The following is a 16,858-nucleotide window of genomic DNA, read 5'->3' as shown; positions in this document are numbered from 1 at the left end:
TATCATAAGCTTATGCAATATTTATTCACACTGAATTGAAGTTTAGCTAGATTAGGGCTAGTCATATGCATTCTCAAGTCTTGAATAGTATCCTAATTGTTCTCTGTCTGAAGACCTAAATCGGTTTAGGGAGGGTGTTGAGTGTACGTAAAACCTAATATATAAACTTGGGAGATGGATGTCAAGAAAATTTTAACAAGGCAAAGGCAAATGTTAGGTCCTAATACCTATCGGGGGACCCTGGAATTTATATTTCGGGCGTAGACCAGCTTGGATCTGACGGAGTAGAAGACCAGATGGATGTAATTCCGCGCTGAGCTCGGCTCCAGATTCCAGCTCTAAGAAGCGCTCCAATGCCTTCGCAATCTTTTCTAGCACCACCTGGGCGGCCCCGCCAGAGGACCTACGGATACTCCGTTCGGCAAGGCGGATAAGCTTCTCAGTTGCGACTTTGTGTGTGCGTAGACATTCAAAAAACCCCGCTTTGTCTCTTTCCAAGAATAAATCCAGTATCTCTTCACTAGGAGTAGTAGCAAATTGTAACATGGGGTAGTTTTTACCAGGTTCTATCAAGCCGTCTTCTTCATACAACTGCAACTCGGCAGGGGAAGGTGGCCTTTCAGGCATCATGTCCCAGCTCGCTCCGGCATTAAGCAGGACGCGGACAATCTCGGTATTTAGATTCTTGATTGCGTAGGTGAGAGCAGTATCTGAAGTGTGCGGTGCTGTCATATCCACAATGACCCTCCCACCTCCACCGCGGATGAATGGTGCCATGACCTTGATAATATCAAGGTCATTATTCATGGCTGCAATTTGTAACGGATAGAAGCGATTTGTCCGAGATCGAGAAAGCAAGTCAGTACTTCGTTCGAGGCACATACTGACGATATCTTTGTCCCTAAGTTCCGTGGCCCTTTGGAGAATGGTCTGGCCACTCTTACTCAACGTTGAAACTGTCAGTCCAAACCTATAATGGGATATCAGTTCCTCAAAACATTCAGAGCAGCCAAGCTCTGTCGCCAATTCGAGGAGCCGAAATTGATCCTCCGGGGATACCTGTCTTATAAAGATTTGATACTCCTCCTGATGAAGAGCCTTCAAGATACCGTGTGCATACGCCTCGATGGTTTTTCCGACGATCTTCTGGTAGTTGATCTGCCCGAGGTACTTGCTGGGTTGGAATCGACCGCTTTCGAAGGTCTTTGGGAGATAGCTTAAGATTTCGATCAGACGATGGAAAAGGAGGGTATTTGCTTCCCCACATGCAGACTGGAGACGTTCGAAAATGAAGGTTGGTTCTGTGGATAGTCTACCCCCGGGGTTTCCTGAAATAAGAGCACCGCCCTTAGACGCGTCGTGCACGATAGCCCCAAAGACTGAAGCCCACATTCCAGCGGTATCGGCGTCCTTCTCGGCACAAAGTTTCTCAAATCTCGAGATAGAAAGATTGTCCGAATCGTCATATGCGGGCAGCCAATACTTAAGTAACAGCTCCGTTTTTAAATGTGAAATCGGGGTGCTGTATACTTTATGGTCTATGCAACAACCAACCCAAATCAATTCAAAGATCGACCCGACACCATTCCCAAGCGCCCAATCCAAAAGATCAAATAGTCCTTCTTCGAATGTCAATGATTCCGGTGTGAAGTAATTTTGCCATGGGAATCTGATTGACGGGAATCTTTGTAAAATGAGATTGCAGATTCTCTGCGCTTCCTCTTGCGGAATATTCATTGCAATGAATGACTTTTTCTCCTCGAGGCCAAGTGATAGCCATAGTCTCGTTCTCGGAAACATCGGGAATGCTATATTAGATTCGGTACGAGCAGAATTCGGGGTATGGTTCCCTGGGTGGCTCAGTGTATCTTCCACCGTTGAGGGTCGCAGAGCAGGGACAGAACCCCACAAAAGGGATATTTTTCCCCGTAGTAAGTTTGTGTCATCTAATGTATGAAACCATGTCCCTCCGGGCGTAAGAACAACCTCTCTTGGTTTCTCGGATGGCTCTTGGATATCGCGTGCGAGTTCACCACGGCCGTATTCTATGTAGTGAAAAACCCAACAGCTAGTAGCATATTCTAAGAACGGATATGCTCGTAGTATGCCCTTGAAGTTTTTTCTTTGTGATATAAGTATATTTGAGTTTCCAGTTTTGACGAGAGCGGTGGAAGCCGGTGCTGGATTTGTGAGTAGCGAAGTGGACTGATATAGTTTCCGAGTCATCCAGTCTGTAGTACTGGCCCAAAATGTGCTTCCCTGTGCCGAATTGTTAACGTTCGCAATCATGGCAAGGGAATTAAGGGCCTTCTTCGAAACAGGGGTTTGTTGGTATTGGGCACTGGGATCGGAGATTTCTGGAAGTTTGTAGTACCGTACACAAGCTTCCGCAAGTTGGTGATTAGTATATCTATCCATGAGGAAGGATTTCTCTCTGCAGCATAACCGGGACTCCAAGAACTGCTTTATGGTAGAATGTGCAAACTGAACAGTTCTGTATGCTTTGTTCACTATAACAAGGTTTTCACAGTTCTGCAGCCACTTCATTTCATCCACTTCGGCAAGCTTACTTAGCTCTGCCCAAGTACGTATCTGCGTGTTCTTCAAACATGTGGCCTCTTTTAGCTCTTCAAGGGTCAACGGGCGTATCGCATAGGCTATCCACTTGAATATTTCTTGGGCAACTTCAGGACGCCGATGTTGCATAATACGGTCGATCACTCGATTGTAGAGTCCGTCAAGGTCTTTGGGCAGTTTAGAAAGAGCCATTTCAATATCTTCTGCTTTCGACTCGTTGCATATTTCCTCGATTAGGAGGTTAACCCAAATAAAGAGACCCTTAGCGTTTTTGCTGAGGAATAATTTTACTTCGGTGAAGAGATAACTTGGCAGTTCCGGTAACTGCCCTTCAAGCTCTTTATTGAGAAGTGTTTGGGAAATGAAGGCTTCAACATCTTCCTGGTTCGAAGTTCCAAGGCTCAACTGACCAAAGCCTTGGAATTTTTGATCATCCTTAGTGCTAGCGTTTGGCTTGGAGACTAATGCGCGGGCTATATCCTGGGACCCCCGACTGGAGATTAGAACCCTGACAGCCTTAGGGGAATCCTGAAGCAGTTTTTTGAGAGCTCGAAGAACCATTCCGCGCTCTTTGTCGTTGCACTCATCCAAACCGTCAACTACTATATAGTTGATAGCTCTATTGTTTTTAGTAATTTCCGTTATGAAGTTTTGAATATCAGCCAGGACCACCTGGCTAGCCCTGATTCTGTCCTCGAAGCGAGCTTCCAAATCCTCAGCAAGGCCCCTTGGAAGATCATGCGAATAGTAAAATAGTTGGTGGAGAAGGCTTGATAAAATCGTATATGCGAGAAGGCTCGAAGCCGTCGTAAATGTACAAAAGAAATATGCAACACGATATTGTTTCGGCCTCGACGACCTCGACAGCTCGAGCAAGGTATCTATGACACCAGAAGTTAAGACTGATTTCCCGAATCCCGGGATGCCGTGATACCATAACCCGCACGATTTAGGAGAATTGGCCCAGGACTCGTACTCTGGTGTTTTATATATCCAGAGGCCGCTGCCTTCGATTCTTTTTTGGAGATTATTTGTAAGTTCAGTGTAGTAAGAATATCTGGAAATGTTCTGCAGGATTCGCTCTCGTTTGGATCTTTGCGCTTCCTCGTTTAGCTGGACCTGACCGTCATGGTAGTATTGATAGTTCACTCGCGTGAAATAACATAAGTCGCGAACATCTGTTCGAAGTTGGGCATTATTTACCCTGTCAACCTGTAGTTCCTGTTCTGAAGAAAGAGTAATCTCCCTGTCGATTGTGTTCTTAGCTAGATCGAGAGATTTGAAGATATCGCTGAACTTTTCCTCAAATGGCCGGAAAGTCGCAACTGCAAGCTGTTTTAAAACTAAACAAATGTACATACTTCAATCAGCTGGCCTTCGAGGAGTGTTTGAGATCAAGGAATTGGCTAAGTGGGATTTCAGACATACCTGAACTATAAAGGAATAGTAATGCTTCTCTGAAGAAATCAACGACAATAGCGTAAAAGTCGCAGATAGCACTTTGTAGTTCTTTATGCTTAGGGAAGAGCTTGCTAAATCTGTCGAATTGAGGGCAGAGACGACCCATTTGGTCACACATATCTACTATTTCTTCTAGATATTTTGTATAATTCGAGAACGCCTGCAGACAGGCCAGGTCAGGTTCATTGCATATAGAATATTCAGAGGAGTAAAATCATGCTTTCTTACAAGAAGTACAAACTTCATTCCACCCCAAACCAGAGCAGCGATCTCAGGATTTGACTGGACACAGGTATCTATAATACCGGAAAATTGTTGCATAGCCCGAATGAATGTCGTAAACGAGGAAGACTGGAGCGTTTTTCTCCGCTTCTGCTTCTGCTGAAGCTTCGCATCGAGGTTTTTAACGAAGTCCGCAACATCTTCGGCACTTGGGTCGGGATAATTCTTCAAGGTATGGTGGTCTTCGGGCTTTAAACTAAGCTTGAAGTTCTCAATAGACTTCTCAAGACGATCGAGGCCGCTTTCCGAAGTAGCTTAGTTAGTTAGAGAAATACATCAATTAGCTCGGTAGAATAGTTACTATTTTGGCTAACCTTATCGACATCTCGGACGGTAATTTCTAGCTAGCCCCAGGCACTAACTCTAACAATTCAACGATGAACATTGTATTCTATAACTTTTCACAGAATCTCCTAGCTTTTTATTGAGCCTCCCTGAAATCGCACGGCCTTAGAGGCCTTGTGTATTGCCACGTGAGGTAGTCAAGTCCTGCATCGCGATAGGTTCTTGGCATATGCATGAGCTAGGGTCTGCATTACGCGCCTAACGGGGCGGCTTCGTCGAGAATTTCTAGGCAATATTTGGATCCCCAAGATATTTTTGGAGCGTTTAACCTGTTCTGAGTTTCGGAAACCCGAATCAAAGATTATAGCTGCCCTTCCTGCGAATCGTTGATAGATCCTACGATTCGGCACAGCTTATACCGTTCGTGGCACATATCACTCAGCGACCCAGCTGGTCAGAGAGGGACAAACCCCAAATCTTTCACTATCCACCGATCCCTTGTGTGGCTCGTAATCGAGGCATAGACCTCATGTCATTTCGTTATTGTCGGGTTTCAAAGCCTTGTCAAGCACCTTGAGCACAGCCCCAGCAGCTCTGCCAACCTCCCCTCCTTCTTGCAGTTTGGCTTGAAGACCTGTCCTTAGACTGCTCTCAAACACATTTGTTATTATTCGGCGGCGACTGTCGCAGTCTTCAGCTGATCCTTCAGCATCTTCCTCGTTGACATTCTCGGTTAGAATTCCGAAAAGATTCAGATGTCCATAGATATTTGAGGTTTTCGGCATCATATATGCATCGGAATACTGATGTGGCAAGAGTAAACTTCTGTTCTTGATATCGAAATAGGAAAGTTGCACCTCTTCCTCAACTATCCCTGTGGATAAAAACTGCTTCAACACTCCGAAATGTTGTAAGGATGCCTTTTTATTCTTCCCAGGATCTGAGAATTCAATTGTGCTACCGCGTACGCCCTTCCCGGACTTTGCACCCTCCCACCCCAATAGTACAATCCAGCATTTCAATGTCTTGCCCCAGCCTTTTGCACCTCGTACAGCCTCTTCACCCACAACGTCTAACAGCCAGGATAGGAAATTCGTAGAATCTGCTCGAATATCGGCGCTGATATGGGTCATTGCACTATGTATGTAAAGAAGGAACCGTGGTGTATGCATTTGAATGGCTTCAACTGGAATGATAGCATCTTGCCGTAGGTCTTTCGATTTTGTGAGGTTGTTAAGTAATGTGAGGAGTTGTGTACGAACCGGCGCCGTCGAGTCCACGATCAAGGGAGCTAAGGCAGGAAGTAGCACAGAATATGATATTGGAGGATTTGATGCCGATGATGATGACAAGACAGAGGCGATATGAGCTAATGAATCTCGGCGGGTGGCATAGGCATGGTGATTGAGGAGAGTAAGGTTGTGCTTTAATTGCGACTGGACAGTCGGGGCAGCGGCATTTAACGATTGGTGACCAACGACAATAGCTATCCAGTCAGATAATTTAGCATTTAACCTAGATATAATCATTCATATAACTGATTCCCCGCATACCTTTTGCTCTGAAGGATGTTGAGGTGTGATTGTCGGCCTTCGGCTTCGTTTTTCCAACCTTCAGCTTAGGTTTCTATGTCGACAAAAGGATATTGTTAGTAATGATCGGGAGTCCGAAACAACGGGCGCCCATACAACAAAATCCTTCTGCTTCTCCTTCTTTTTTTTACTACTTGATCCCATTTTTTATAACTGGCGATGAGTCCTGGAGGATTCGGACTGGTGGTTGAGAATGTGGTATGTTGGTGTCGCAGAACAGAAAAATTTCCTGCCCGGCTGTTTGGAAGCGAGGGCGCTGCTATATTCAGATGCTTGGCTTCCTCCCACCAACCCTAAACAGCATCACGTTCGTACACCATACCCGATTGACCCAATTATAACGCGACAAGCTCCGCAGACAAGCTCCATAGCTTCTACTTAATCTCAACGTCCTCAAGATGGCGCAGGTAACTTCCATCGCGGTATGTTCCAAATCTACAACTATTCATTCACGTGATTTGATAGCTAATACTGGCTGGCATGTAGAATGAAGAAATAGAGACATTGCTATCTCGCCTGCAGACGAAGCAGACCGTACAGTCGGTCCTCGTTCTTGAAAGACAGACTGGCTCCATAATCCGCTCCTCCGGTAGCATTGCCTCTCGATCCAACGAAGACTTGGTCACTGAGTATGCCGGGATGGTATGGAACTTTCTCAAGTCGGCAGAGGACCTTGTGAACGGGATGAACGAAGATGTGAGAATACATGTACTGCCCCGAAATGCCGATTGATACCGTTCTAACGTGGAGTCTGTATAATAGGATGCTCTCAAACTGCTCCGAGTTAGGACGAAAATGCATGAGCTATGTATAGTGCCAGGTAGGGGTTTTTGCCAAACAAAATTTCATATATTTCGGGCATTTATTGATACCGTTGGTGTTACAGATCCTAAGTTTTTGTTGATTGTTATACACGATACCCCGCAGGCTTGAAATTATATTATCAAGATCTTTGTGATCGTTAAATTGTGTTTTCAAACATGCGTATCTGATCGAGAGCTTGTTCATCAAGCGATACCTTCGTTTCAGATTGCCGGTTGTCTGAGAATCAGACCATAGCAATAAGGGAGAGGCGGTTTCGTCGATGAAGGGATTGCCTTGTTGAGAACAAAAAAACCCTAGCCGGCAAAACTCCTCAGAAAACACGGAACCCGAACTCGGGTTGATGGATGTCAGGTTATTTTCGGGCTCAATATCGAGGGAAATTTGCCGAGCGTTATCCCTGTTAATTGGGTCGCTCTATAGGCTATAAGATGACATTCTATTACATATCACAACCTCATAAACACCTAACATTCAAAAAATACCGACATGAAACAATATAGCCGAGCAACCAAAAGATTTTTTCGCTCTTTACCAGACGCCAAACCGTGAACAAAATGCAAACCCATGAAGCGAAGCAAAATTAGCAGAAGAAGAAAAAAGAACGTTTTCGTTGGATCATGAAACTTTTGTCGAATTAAGAGAAACGTGACCTCGAATGCTACCGGGCAGTTTCGACACTGATCCGTCTCGAATCGACTACGATGTTGCTCGTCTTCATTATCCTTAGATCGTAGTTGTGGAACATCTGCCTTCCGTGATCTGGCAGTGATGATTGGCTGCCCAGCTCGATATCGGTGAACTGGGCATCATTTGCACCATCACCACCACCACCGACCAACCGATTTTCATCGCTTTGCGTAGCGGTAATCTCTGTTGTGGTGAGAGCACCGCCTTTGTAGAAAAGTCCACTTTTCTTGAAGTGGCTGTTGTTATTCGTCCCACGTTTTGCTCCCGAAAGCTGAATTCCGCCTGACTCCCCAACGCCGCGACTGTTCTTGAAGTATCCATTTCCAGAGGCCCATTTGCTGAAATATTTGCCGAAGTGACGAATAATGAAAGGCTTCAGCGCGGGTATCGAGGCGCACACCATACTGAGATTGACTTCAACGGCGGACCAAAGAGAGGGGCCGACAAATCCCACTATACGGAATATTAATGTTAGAACTGGTTTGCTTTCGTAGCAAGGTATTCGTGGGGGTAGGGGGAATTACTTGTGATGTTTTGCCCACCGTTGGGTATACTGGTGAGCTGCACCATTCGAATGATTGTGATAATAATAATGCTTTTGACTCGTTAGCATCGTTTTCCTATTTAATTTCATAAAACGATTTGCTCATTCTCAACTTACAATCCTCCAGTCGTAAAAAGCATTATGAGGCCAACCTTTTGACTTGTCGGCATCTTCAATTTCCATAGCGTCCTCAGAGGCAGTATCAAAATTGCAACATCCGTGATCGTATTCAAAGCCGCATTAATAAAGTATAACGGGTCGACATCAAGGCAATTTGATTGATCCAAATTCCAATCCCATAGTGTCGATACCGGCCTGCAGGCAAAGATGAGGATCAAGATGGTTAAGACATTATATAATATGATCGCAGCTAGAAACCCCCAGATGATGTATTTCTGTGTCTTGTTCATGATGAATCGTAGGTAAAAGGCAAGGATTGTGAGTTTGCAACCACATATCGCCACGAAATATGTAAGTTCGGTCGCAAGAAACCACTAAGTGATGCATGATATTATGAGTTCCTTATCAATAAAGATACACGATAGATAGTAAGATATATACCTTCAGGACTGGCGACATTATTGTCCACGGGACATCCCACATGTTCTTCCCCAATCCGAGAGTGACGCTATAAACATTGCATGATTGAAATGCCAAAGATGATATCTGCGGTCAAGAAATTGCCAGGTTAATTCTCGTATACTTCAATGTGGTGGCGGTGGTCTGTCGTCACGCATGCGCATATCGTTGGATAACATACTAAAGTGAATAATAATAAATCTTTCAAGGGTTAACGTTATTTCTACGATTGATTTACACACGTGGATGCAAGGGACTATGAACCTACAATCATCTGCTCTAAAATTCCGTATTAACACCAGACGGGTGTAAAATCTCATACTACAGGCAATTATCGCTAAGGGGAGAGTGACTGCGGTTCCAACAATGATTTGCCATCCAATATCGTAGGGGTTTTCGAAATTTGGAATGACACCGTCCGGCGGGTCAAGCATCGGTCTTAGATGATCTGGAAGTGTCGACCATGGTGATACGCTCGTCGTTGTTGCCGACATATCTCAAAAAATCCACCCACGTGCAGTGTCGCAATTTTTCTAGAAGTTTTATAAAGGACAAAACTCTTTAAGGAGGGCTGGGAACGTGGAAGTATATATTTACTTATGGATATCGGCACCGAGACAGTGGATTGATCCACTGTAGAAAATTAAAAGGCAAAACTCGACGAAAATCTGACAAGTTCAGGCATGGGGTCTGGCCAGGGTATATTATACCCAAGTCTTTAACAATATCTGTTCCTGCATCTGTGTATGGTTATTCCGTACCCCAGTGCCGTAAATACTACTATGTAATATCACATGGAGCCCGGGCCACCCCGACATCGATATTTTCGTTTGATGTTAAGGAGTATTACTATCGTTCTAAAAGTCCTCGTGGCTAGCATGAAGGTCTGTGGGCGTCATGCATGATCCAGACTGTCTCGCACGATTCATTGCCTTCATGATATTTTCACCAAAGGGAAATATTGACTCGTAGTAAGCTTTAAAGTTAGTTTGCGTGCGTAACTAGTGAGCTAGGACGCTCGGACTCCAAAGAATCAGTACACTCCTGCATGTTTTTCACGGGGCCGTCACATTAGCTGTGTTGGATAATGTCGAGGTAGCGCTAAAATGTGAGGTGGTGGTATCGTCCCGCGTTCAGAACATTCGAAGGCGCATCCTCCTCTTTCTGGGAAAACCCCGAACCCTCGAATGCGGATGCAAAGTGGGCCGATCAAAACCTTTTTTGTAGTGGGAATCCCAGCATGTTTGAATTCTTCCACGTTTTGGATAAGAACGACCGATCGATACACCGAAATGAGGGGCGAACGCCAATGAAGCCATCGTTCCAGATTATTCCGGGGTCCACAATAACCATTGCAGGGCTGAGAGTCGGCATCATTTCGTCAGCATTGACAGATCAAGCGGGAAAATCGAGTAGCTTGGCTTCCATGTAGGAAGAATTCAATACTTCATTTTAATTAATTTATTGGCCGTTCAGGTGTTAACATGTTTGCCAATATCGATAGAATTCGAAAGTTAGGTTTCTACGCGTACTCGAGCCGACAGTACTATATGCAATAGATTCCAGTTGAAGCATGAAGCAGCTTGCACAATTTCACGTGTGCAGCGACAGCACTCCACTCCACCCCACTCCATCATGTGCAGACAAGACAGCCAGAAGTTAATTCCAAAGCCTCTCACTCCGGGGACAAAGCACTCGAATTTTGCCCGTGGTGCTGGTGGTCACAACGGCAAACCGGCAGACGGCTCGCTATTGAGCACCATTCGCTCTTGGGCGCAGCGAATCGAACATTTTTCCGGACTGGAACGTGAACGATTCACCCTGACCTAGCTCAGGCTAAATAGGTCCAATTGAATGCAGTCGCATGCAACAGGCATTGGAGCGAAGACTTTCATGCAAGAATAAGGGTTTCACGGCGCAGTACTTCAAACACCAGTGCAACCAAGGGCTTCACGAAAATAAAGAATGACATCCTGTATATACCCCGGAGTAAGTACTTATATATTAAGTGGTTGGAACTTTGAGACCATCTGAATGAACGTGATAGATACCTGAACCGACATGCCGAGCTAGTCTGTTTTCTGCCAGCTTGAGGGCCCCAGACTGAGAGTTGTTCTTAGCTTCCGTAGACCGATTTGCGGGGAATCATTTGGCTTTGATATAACATGGAGAGGACTTGTACTTAGTGTATAAGTACCTATGGGGTTTGTATTCAGTAAAAGGCAATTGGGAGATGTGACTGGGCCAAGAAACCCAAAATGCTGGTTCGGTAGCCAGTTTTTAAGCCTCGGGTAGTCGCAACCCAGCTGGATGTCAGCATCTCGGTTTACGCGAGGTAATGCATTGCAGCCGTCGCAGAGTGCCTGGAGACGGCTATCGATAACTTAAGTCTGGCTTCGTGGTTTTGATGACGGTTTAATCGTTGATGTCCATCAGTTCGAGTTGCCGTAGATATTTCGGCAAAGCTGTATACTTTAGTTTGCTGTATTTAATCCGGCCCTGACTTTCTTCCCAGCTCAGCAAGGAACCTGTACCAGCCTGCAACTCTTCAATCGATTGCATATTAAATTCAGTACAACGACTGATCAGCTAAACGCGTCTGATAGTACGGCTCAACCGGACCTTCACTTCTTTCATCCAGCATTAAATAACATATCATTCAAAATGTCGACACAGGACGATGAAGTTTTACTTCAGGTTGAAGGGAAGGTTGCCAAAATCATCCTCAACAAGCCAAAGAAGCTCAATGCTCTAGGCGGGGCAAACTACCAAAGAATCGGCAACTTGCTTCGTGAGGTTGCAGAGATAAAGGATGTCACCATTACTTTCATCATGGGAACCGGGAGGTTCTTTTCTGCGTATGTTAACTGCTACACATATATCGACGCCCGTGGGGCTCCGGTTTTCTAGTGAAGGTTTGAGACTAATATCGGCTATCCTTGGCTATGTATAGTGGTGCCGACGTCAACGCAGGCAGGTCTATCAATGCAACTGACGTTTCACCAAGATTCTCCTACGGCAGTACCTGTGAGTGCATGGATCCCGTCATGGAAAATGCCGTTGCTTTAATTAGGGCTAATTCGAATGTTCCATACAGTCGGTGCGCAAAACCTCGAACTCACACGTGCTTTCCTTGAGCACCCTAAAGTTCTAGTGGCTGCACTAAATGGTCCTGCAGTAGGTCTGAGCGCCGCAATGATTGGACTCTGTGATCTAGTTTACTGTGTTCCAAATACCTTCTTGCTCACCCCGTTCTCTTCGCTCGGACTCGTCGCGGAAGGCGGTGCCTCATTCACATTTACCCGCCGTATGGGCTATGGACTTGCCACTGAAGCTCTGCTAGCTTCGAAAAAAATTACTGCTGATAGGCTATTTGCTGCTGGGTTTGTCAACAAAATTTTCGAGGAGAAGGATGCCGACAAGTTCAACGAAGCTGTTCTCAAGCATGTTACAGAAGAGCTCGGAGACCACCTCAACCAAGAAAGCATCTTGCTCATCAAGAAATTGGTGAAGGATGCTTATATGAAGGGCTTCGAAGAAGCAAATGTCTTAGAAATTGCTGGTGGAGTCGAGCGCTTTATGAAGGGCGTCCCACAACAGGAATTTGCGAAGATTGCATCTGGTGCGAAGAGGCATAAACTTTGATTCTCAGCTCTAGGTTTTCTGGGTTTCATATTTCTTGCTTAGTTCGCTAGCCTTCCCCTCGCAGGGTCGTCGTTTTTGGGAGCGTTCGGATATGTATATTACGTAGAGCATTCTTTATTATTTCATGCCCCTAGCGCATGCACCAGCGCTCTTTAGTCAATTGACTCGCTGGAGAACAATGGTATTGTTTTGACCATCACCTGGAACTCCCTAGCATCTAACCTTGACTTAATCCGATACACAAAGCACACGGGACGAGGAAACGGCATGGTAATGGCATGGCGATGATGATGAAGAACATTTAAAAATCATCCGCCAACCGGCTTAACCGAGCCATCTAAAAAGCTGGTTCTGTGTTAGCTTTGAGACATCTGCAGCTCCCTCGGGCGGTATGCCTATGAATCGAATGGCTCCGAAACCCTATTTTTTTCCACTCTAAGTCTGTCTCAAAATTTTTGATAAAGTTTGCAGTATGGAGTAGTTGCGGCCGATGTGTGTGCTGTGCCGTAGAGGTTTGTGGATATTGGATGGGGACGCGTACGGCTTTTCGGACTGCCGGTGGTTAGGGGAAGTGTACATGTGTGTATGGAGTACTTGTGACTACATCGATCTCAAAGCAAGCAGGACCGAAAAGAATGGTGTTCTTTGAATCGCATCTTGTCCAAATCGAATTCCATAATCGAAGCCCGGAAGAAGTTTAGCTATAGCTGGTACGATGTTTTTAGCACTAGGTGGAGATAGTAGCGGCCACAATATCTCCGCTTCGATATCGCAGATCCACAGAATCCCTTAGCTTAATCTTACAATTTAGGAATCTGTAACAAAGAAAAATAGTAGAAGTGAGGTAGTCTGGTTTGAAATGAGATCTAAGGAAAATCAAGCTTTGGCACTTGGGCCGATCGAGACCATCTGATATCCCAGTTAGTGGCGGCGGGTATCCGGATGCAATACAGAGTGGTACATGGCGGACGTCCCATCTTGTGATTCTGACTGAATGGAGACTAATTATATGACTTATTTCTTTTAAGTTCAAACATGCATTTATTTTCGCATTTTCGGAAATCCAATCTGATATTGAACGAGATGCGCACTAGTATGTATTGGCCCTCTCGATCGAGCGCCTAGGCCAGCACATAGCTATTTTTGTTACTGCACTGGTACAGAATGCGAACTTTAGGGGGCTTATAACTTAGGGCTTTGAGACCAACCTGCATATGTTTAGTAGTTGCAGATGTCTTGCCATACGAGCTTAGGTAGACCGGCTCCGGGTCCAGTTTAGTTTCGGACCAAAATCCGGTTGAGGGAGGTGACCGGCGAGTTGCGTGGTATTTTGGCTGCTGACATAATATTCGCTGACACCAAGCCAGGTCTACGGGCCAGGCGCCAGAAAGCCTTCGAAAGACTGTGAACCTCAAAAATCAATACCAACAAAGTAGCCTTCATGCCACCAGCACCAAAAGCAGTGACCACTGGGTCGTCTACTTTCACTCCAGACTTATTCTTTGAAGCATGGTCTGACGAGAGGCAGAAGGATCCTGTTCCCAACCATGATCTTCGGTCTGCAATCATCCAGGCATTCGGACTCAAACCGTCGGATAACTATGTATACCATGCAATAGCTAGTGTAACTTTACAACAAGTCCAAAATGCTATTTTACAAGGCGGAAGTAAAGGTTTACATGCGTGGTATCGAGATGAGAAGGGCGAACCAGTATGTTGAGTCTTCTTTATATTAATATGTTGTATTTGGAAGTTCAACATCTTGCTAATATCAAAAAATCGAATGTATTAGTTGGAGCCGCCTCCAGAAAGTGACATAGCAGCATACACATCCATATTCAACTCAGCTACCGCCTCAAACAAAGCTTTCTCAAATTTTGCTTCTAACGCAAAAAAGCTGTCCCTCCGAGCTGGTGTTGGCTCACATCTCACATCCCTGCGGCTCCCAGCACCAACATCAATATCTATTCCTCGTAGCAAGTCTCACGTCAATCCATACTTGGACTTTTGGCGGTGGTCCTGCCATAATCTCGAGTGGTGTGGTCCCGATGAATCTACAGCGAGTTTAAAGAATAGTCATCATGTTCTCCCAATCTTCATGCATCACTTTGGTTGTGTCTGCCCGAGCTATGAAAGCATCGAGATCATGAAGGTTTTGTCTAAGGCCCGGAAATGCGGCATTATAGATATGGGAAGCGGTAACGGGTACTGGACGTATATGCTCCGTCGAGCAGGTCTATCGGTTGCTGCTGTCGACAATATGCAATCACTCTGGCGGACGATGTGGGTCGACGACACTATTGTTGAAGACGGCTTAAAATATCTTAGGCAAAAGAACTCCGGAAAGAATGATATACTACTCCTCGTATATCCAATCGTTTCGCTAGACTTCACGAAGCAAGTCCTAGCCGAGTACGCGGGGGATATCATCTGCATTGCTGGAACTCAAAACTCGAACGGATATACAGCGTTTAAGGACATGACGGTAAATGAGTACTTCGAAAAGGAGATGAAAGATTTCCACAAGATTGTCCAAGTACCTTTGCCTTCATTTGCAGGGAAGGATGAGGCATTATATGTGTTTGAAAGAAAGGACATGTCACAATAATCCAACGTTATCTGTGGATCATAGCTCACAGCGAATTGTATAATGTAGGCAGCCACATGCGGCCAACCCAACCCAATCCAATCCAATCCAAAGACCCTGGCTCTTATGCGAGTAGGGAGATATCAGGATCCAGCTCTTTGCACTTTTGCAATGTTTGCTCATACAGTTTCCGTTGAAGCTTTTTACCATTTTCGGTGTCCAGAAGGGAGGCGTGTCTATGGCCTCAAGTCAGCATCACAATTTCTTTTCTTCGGGGATCCTAGATGATAACGGGCTTACGGTTTAACGACACCATCCGCCCAATATGTCCCCGTCTTGTCGGTAATAATCGCTGGCGTCAGCGTCTCTGCAGAATTGAAAACCTCTCTGCCAATCAACTTTTTCATCAACACGACTGGGCCCTTAAGCCAGAAAGGGAGGTTTCTATCCAGTTCCGTCAAGACGATACCAGGGCAGCCACTGGTGCTTACGACGTCCGTTTCACGCCTTGCGAGTTCCTCTGCGAATGTCGTCAATAGAAACTTGGAAATCGAGTAAGGCTGACTAGGGTCCCAGGGGCGATTCTCCTTAGCAGCAAGATACTCCAGCACATTGACATCTTCGGCCAGCATGGCCGTTGTGGATACACTGGCTTTGCTGTGCATCAACGAGGACATAAAGAACAAATTTGACCTGACTCCATTCTTTTTTCCTTCTTTAAGCAATGGGAGAAGCTCTAGCGCAACAAAGGCTGCGCCGAAGTAGTTGATCTGGAAATTCGATTCCCACCCATCAACCGTGGGCACGAAGCTCATATTGTTAACACCCGCATTTAGGATAGCGATATTCAACGACTTTACTTCTTCCTTGAACTTTTTGGCAAAGGAGAGGGTTGATTCAAAGGAGCTCTGATCGCATTGGTAAACCTTAATTTCTGCCGTGGGATTTTCTTTAGAAATTATCGCATCCTGCTGCAGTAGGGCAGCTGCATTGTTCCCCCGCTCGAGCGAACGAACAACGAGGTAGACGGTCTTGGCTTTGCGACGGAGGAAGACCCTGGCGAGTTCGAGGCCAATCCCTGTGTTGCTTCCCGTTATTAGGACGGATTGGTTTTCGAAACTGAGGTCTTTAGGGAGAGTTGGAAGGCTCATTGTTGGATGATTACGCAATCTTCGAGTTGATTATATATCTCGACGCCAACGACAAAAAGCTTCACCGGAAAAATTATTGGTTGAGGTTATTACGCAAAGGATTGAAAGAGGTGGTTTAATTGAATTGGAGGCATCATGACTTTAGTCTCTGAAAACCGCCGTACGCGCACTCCGTACGTTTGAGCTTCAATCCGTTAATGATTATTAATGTTGTCTGCTCTCGGCCGGTTTTGTCGTTTCTATACGAGAAGCTTCCAAGCCAAGCATTTAGGATTGACCAGAGGACAAACAGCTTCGCGAATGCGAGGAACCTGGAACTGAGAAATAGATAAGATATTTCCCTGGTGGCTGAATACATGAAGCCTAATCTGCCAGCTCTTTTAAGACATACTATCAATTGTAGCAGACTGCAGAATTGAGAAACTTAGTAACAGAATCTGTACGAGAGCTAGCCCAACCACTCTATAGATTTAGTTTAGGCGTTCGAAAGTGAATTGATATGATCATGAGGCTCAGTGGAGCTCAGGCTCGCCAATTGATGGAAAAGAGATGGCGCTTGAAGCGGGATTGAGGCCTTCATAGCGTCAGATGGAGACCTTCAATACTTGCGATTCCTGGGTCCGCTGTGGTCAAACCGGAAGCT

General features: G+C 45.4%; 7 protein-coding genes across 7 annotated transcripts; 3 read left to right on the top strand and 4 right to left on the bottom strand.

The window, feature by feature from the left end:
• Window positions 1-213: 213 nt before the first annotated feature.
• AOL_s00043g734 (uncharacterized protein) lies at window positions 214-4,645 on the bottom strand (the record flags this gene model as incomplete). The annotated part of the gene is made up of 4 exons (XM_011121220.1): window positions 214-3,920; window positions 4,006-4,198; window positions 4,267-4,561; window positions 4,635-4,645. The coding sequence occupies 4 exons, from the start codon at window positions 4,643-4,645 to the stop codon at window positions 214-216; spliced, it is 4,206 nt and encodes a 1,401-aa protein (XP_011119522.1).
• Window positions 4,646-5,132: 487 nt separating this feature from the next.
• On the bottom strand, window positions 5,133-6,341 carry AOL_s00043g733 (uncharacterized protein; the record flags this gene model as incomplete). The annotated part of the gene is made up of 3 exons (XM_011121219.1): window positions 5,133-6,091; window positions 6,159-6,231; window positions 6,294-6,341. 3 exons carry the CDS (start codon window positions 6,339-6,341, stop codon window positions 5,133-5,135), a joined length of 1,080 nt encoding a protein of 359 aa, XP_011119521.1.
• Window positions 6,342-6,595: 254 nt separating this feature from the next.
• Window positions 6,596-7,130, top strand: AOL_s00043g732 (uncharacterized protein; the record flags this gene model as incomplete). The annotated part of the gene is made up of 4 exons (XM_011121218.1): window positions 6,596-6,619; window positions 6,684-6,893; window positions 6,960-7,017; window positions 7,084-7,130. 4 exons carry the CDS (start codon window positions 6,596-6,598, stop codon window positions 7,128-7,130), a joined length of 339 nt encoding a protein of 112 aa, XP_011119520.1.
• Window positions 7,131-7,680: 550 nt separating this feature from the next.
• Window positions 7,681-9,326, bottom strand: AOL_s00043g731 (uncharacterized protein; the record flags this gene model as incomplete). The annotated part of the gene is made up of 6 exons (XM_011121217.1): window positions 7,681-8,162; window positions 8,234-8,304; window positions 8,371-8,747; window positions 8,815-8,919; window positions 9,014-9,033; window positions 9,101-9,326. 6 exons carry the CDS (start codon window positions 9,324-9,326, stop codon window positions 7,681-7,683), a joined length of 1,281 nt encoding a protein of 426 aa, XP_011119519.1.
• Window positions 9,327-11,496: 2,170 nt separating this feature from the next.
• AOL_s00043g730 (uncharacterized protein) lies at window positions 11,497-12,477 on the top strand (the record flags this gene model as incomplete). Its single annotated transcript, XM_011121216.1, has 3 exons — window positions 11,497-11,690; window positions 11,786-11,859; window positions 11,930-12,477. The coding sequence occupies 3 exons, from the start codon at window positions 11,497-11,499 to the stop codon at window positions 12,475-12,477; spliced, it is 816 nt and encodes a 271-aa protein (XP_011119518.1).
• Window positions 12,478-13,918: 1,441 nt separating this feature from the next.
• On the top strand, window positions 13,919-15,085 carry AOL_s00043g729 (uncharacterized protein; the record flags this gene model as incomplete). Its single annotated transcript, XM_011121215.1, has 2 exons — window positions 13,919-14,188; window positions 14,270-15,085. 2 exons carry the CDS (start codon window positions 13,919-13,921, stop codon window positions 15,083-15,085), a joined length of 1,086 nt encoding a protein of 361 aa, XP_011119517.1.
• A 103-nt stretch (window positions 15,086-15,188) lies between these two features.
• On the bottom strand, window positions 15,189-16,215 carry AOL_s00043g728 (uncharacterized protein; the record flags this gene model as incomplete). The annotated part of the gene is made up of 2 exons (XM_011121214.1): window positions 15,189-15,300; window positions 15,365-16,215. The coding sequence occupies 2 exons, from the start codon at window positions 16,213-16,215 to the stop codon at window positions 15,189-15,191; spliced, it is 963 nt and encodes a 320-aa protein (XP_011119516.1).
• Window positions 16,216-16,858: the final 643 nt, after the last annotated feature.

Source organism: Orbilia oligospora (assembly GCF_000225545.1).
Source record: "Orbilia oligospora ATCC 24927 unplaced genomic scaffold scaffold00043, whole genome shotgun sequence".
Classification (NCBI taxonomy): Eukaryota; Fungi; Ascomycota; class Orbiliomycetes; order Orbiliales; family Orbiliaceae; genus Orbilia; species Orbilia oligospora.
Note: the sequence above shows the minus strand (reverse complement) of the source record. Positions and strands in the feature narration are given on the sequence as shown.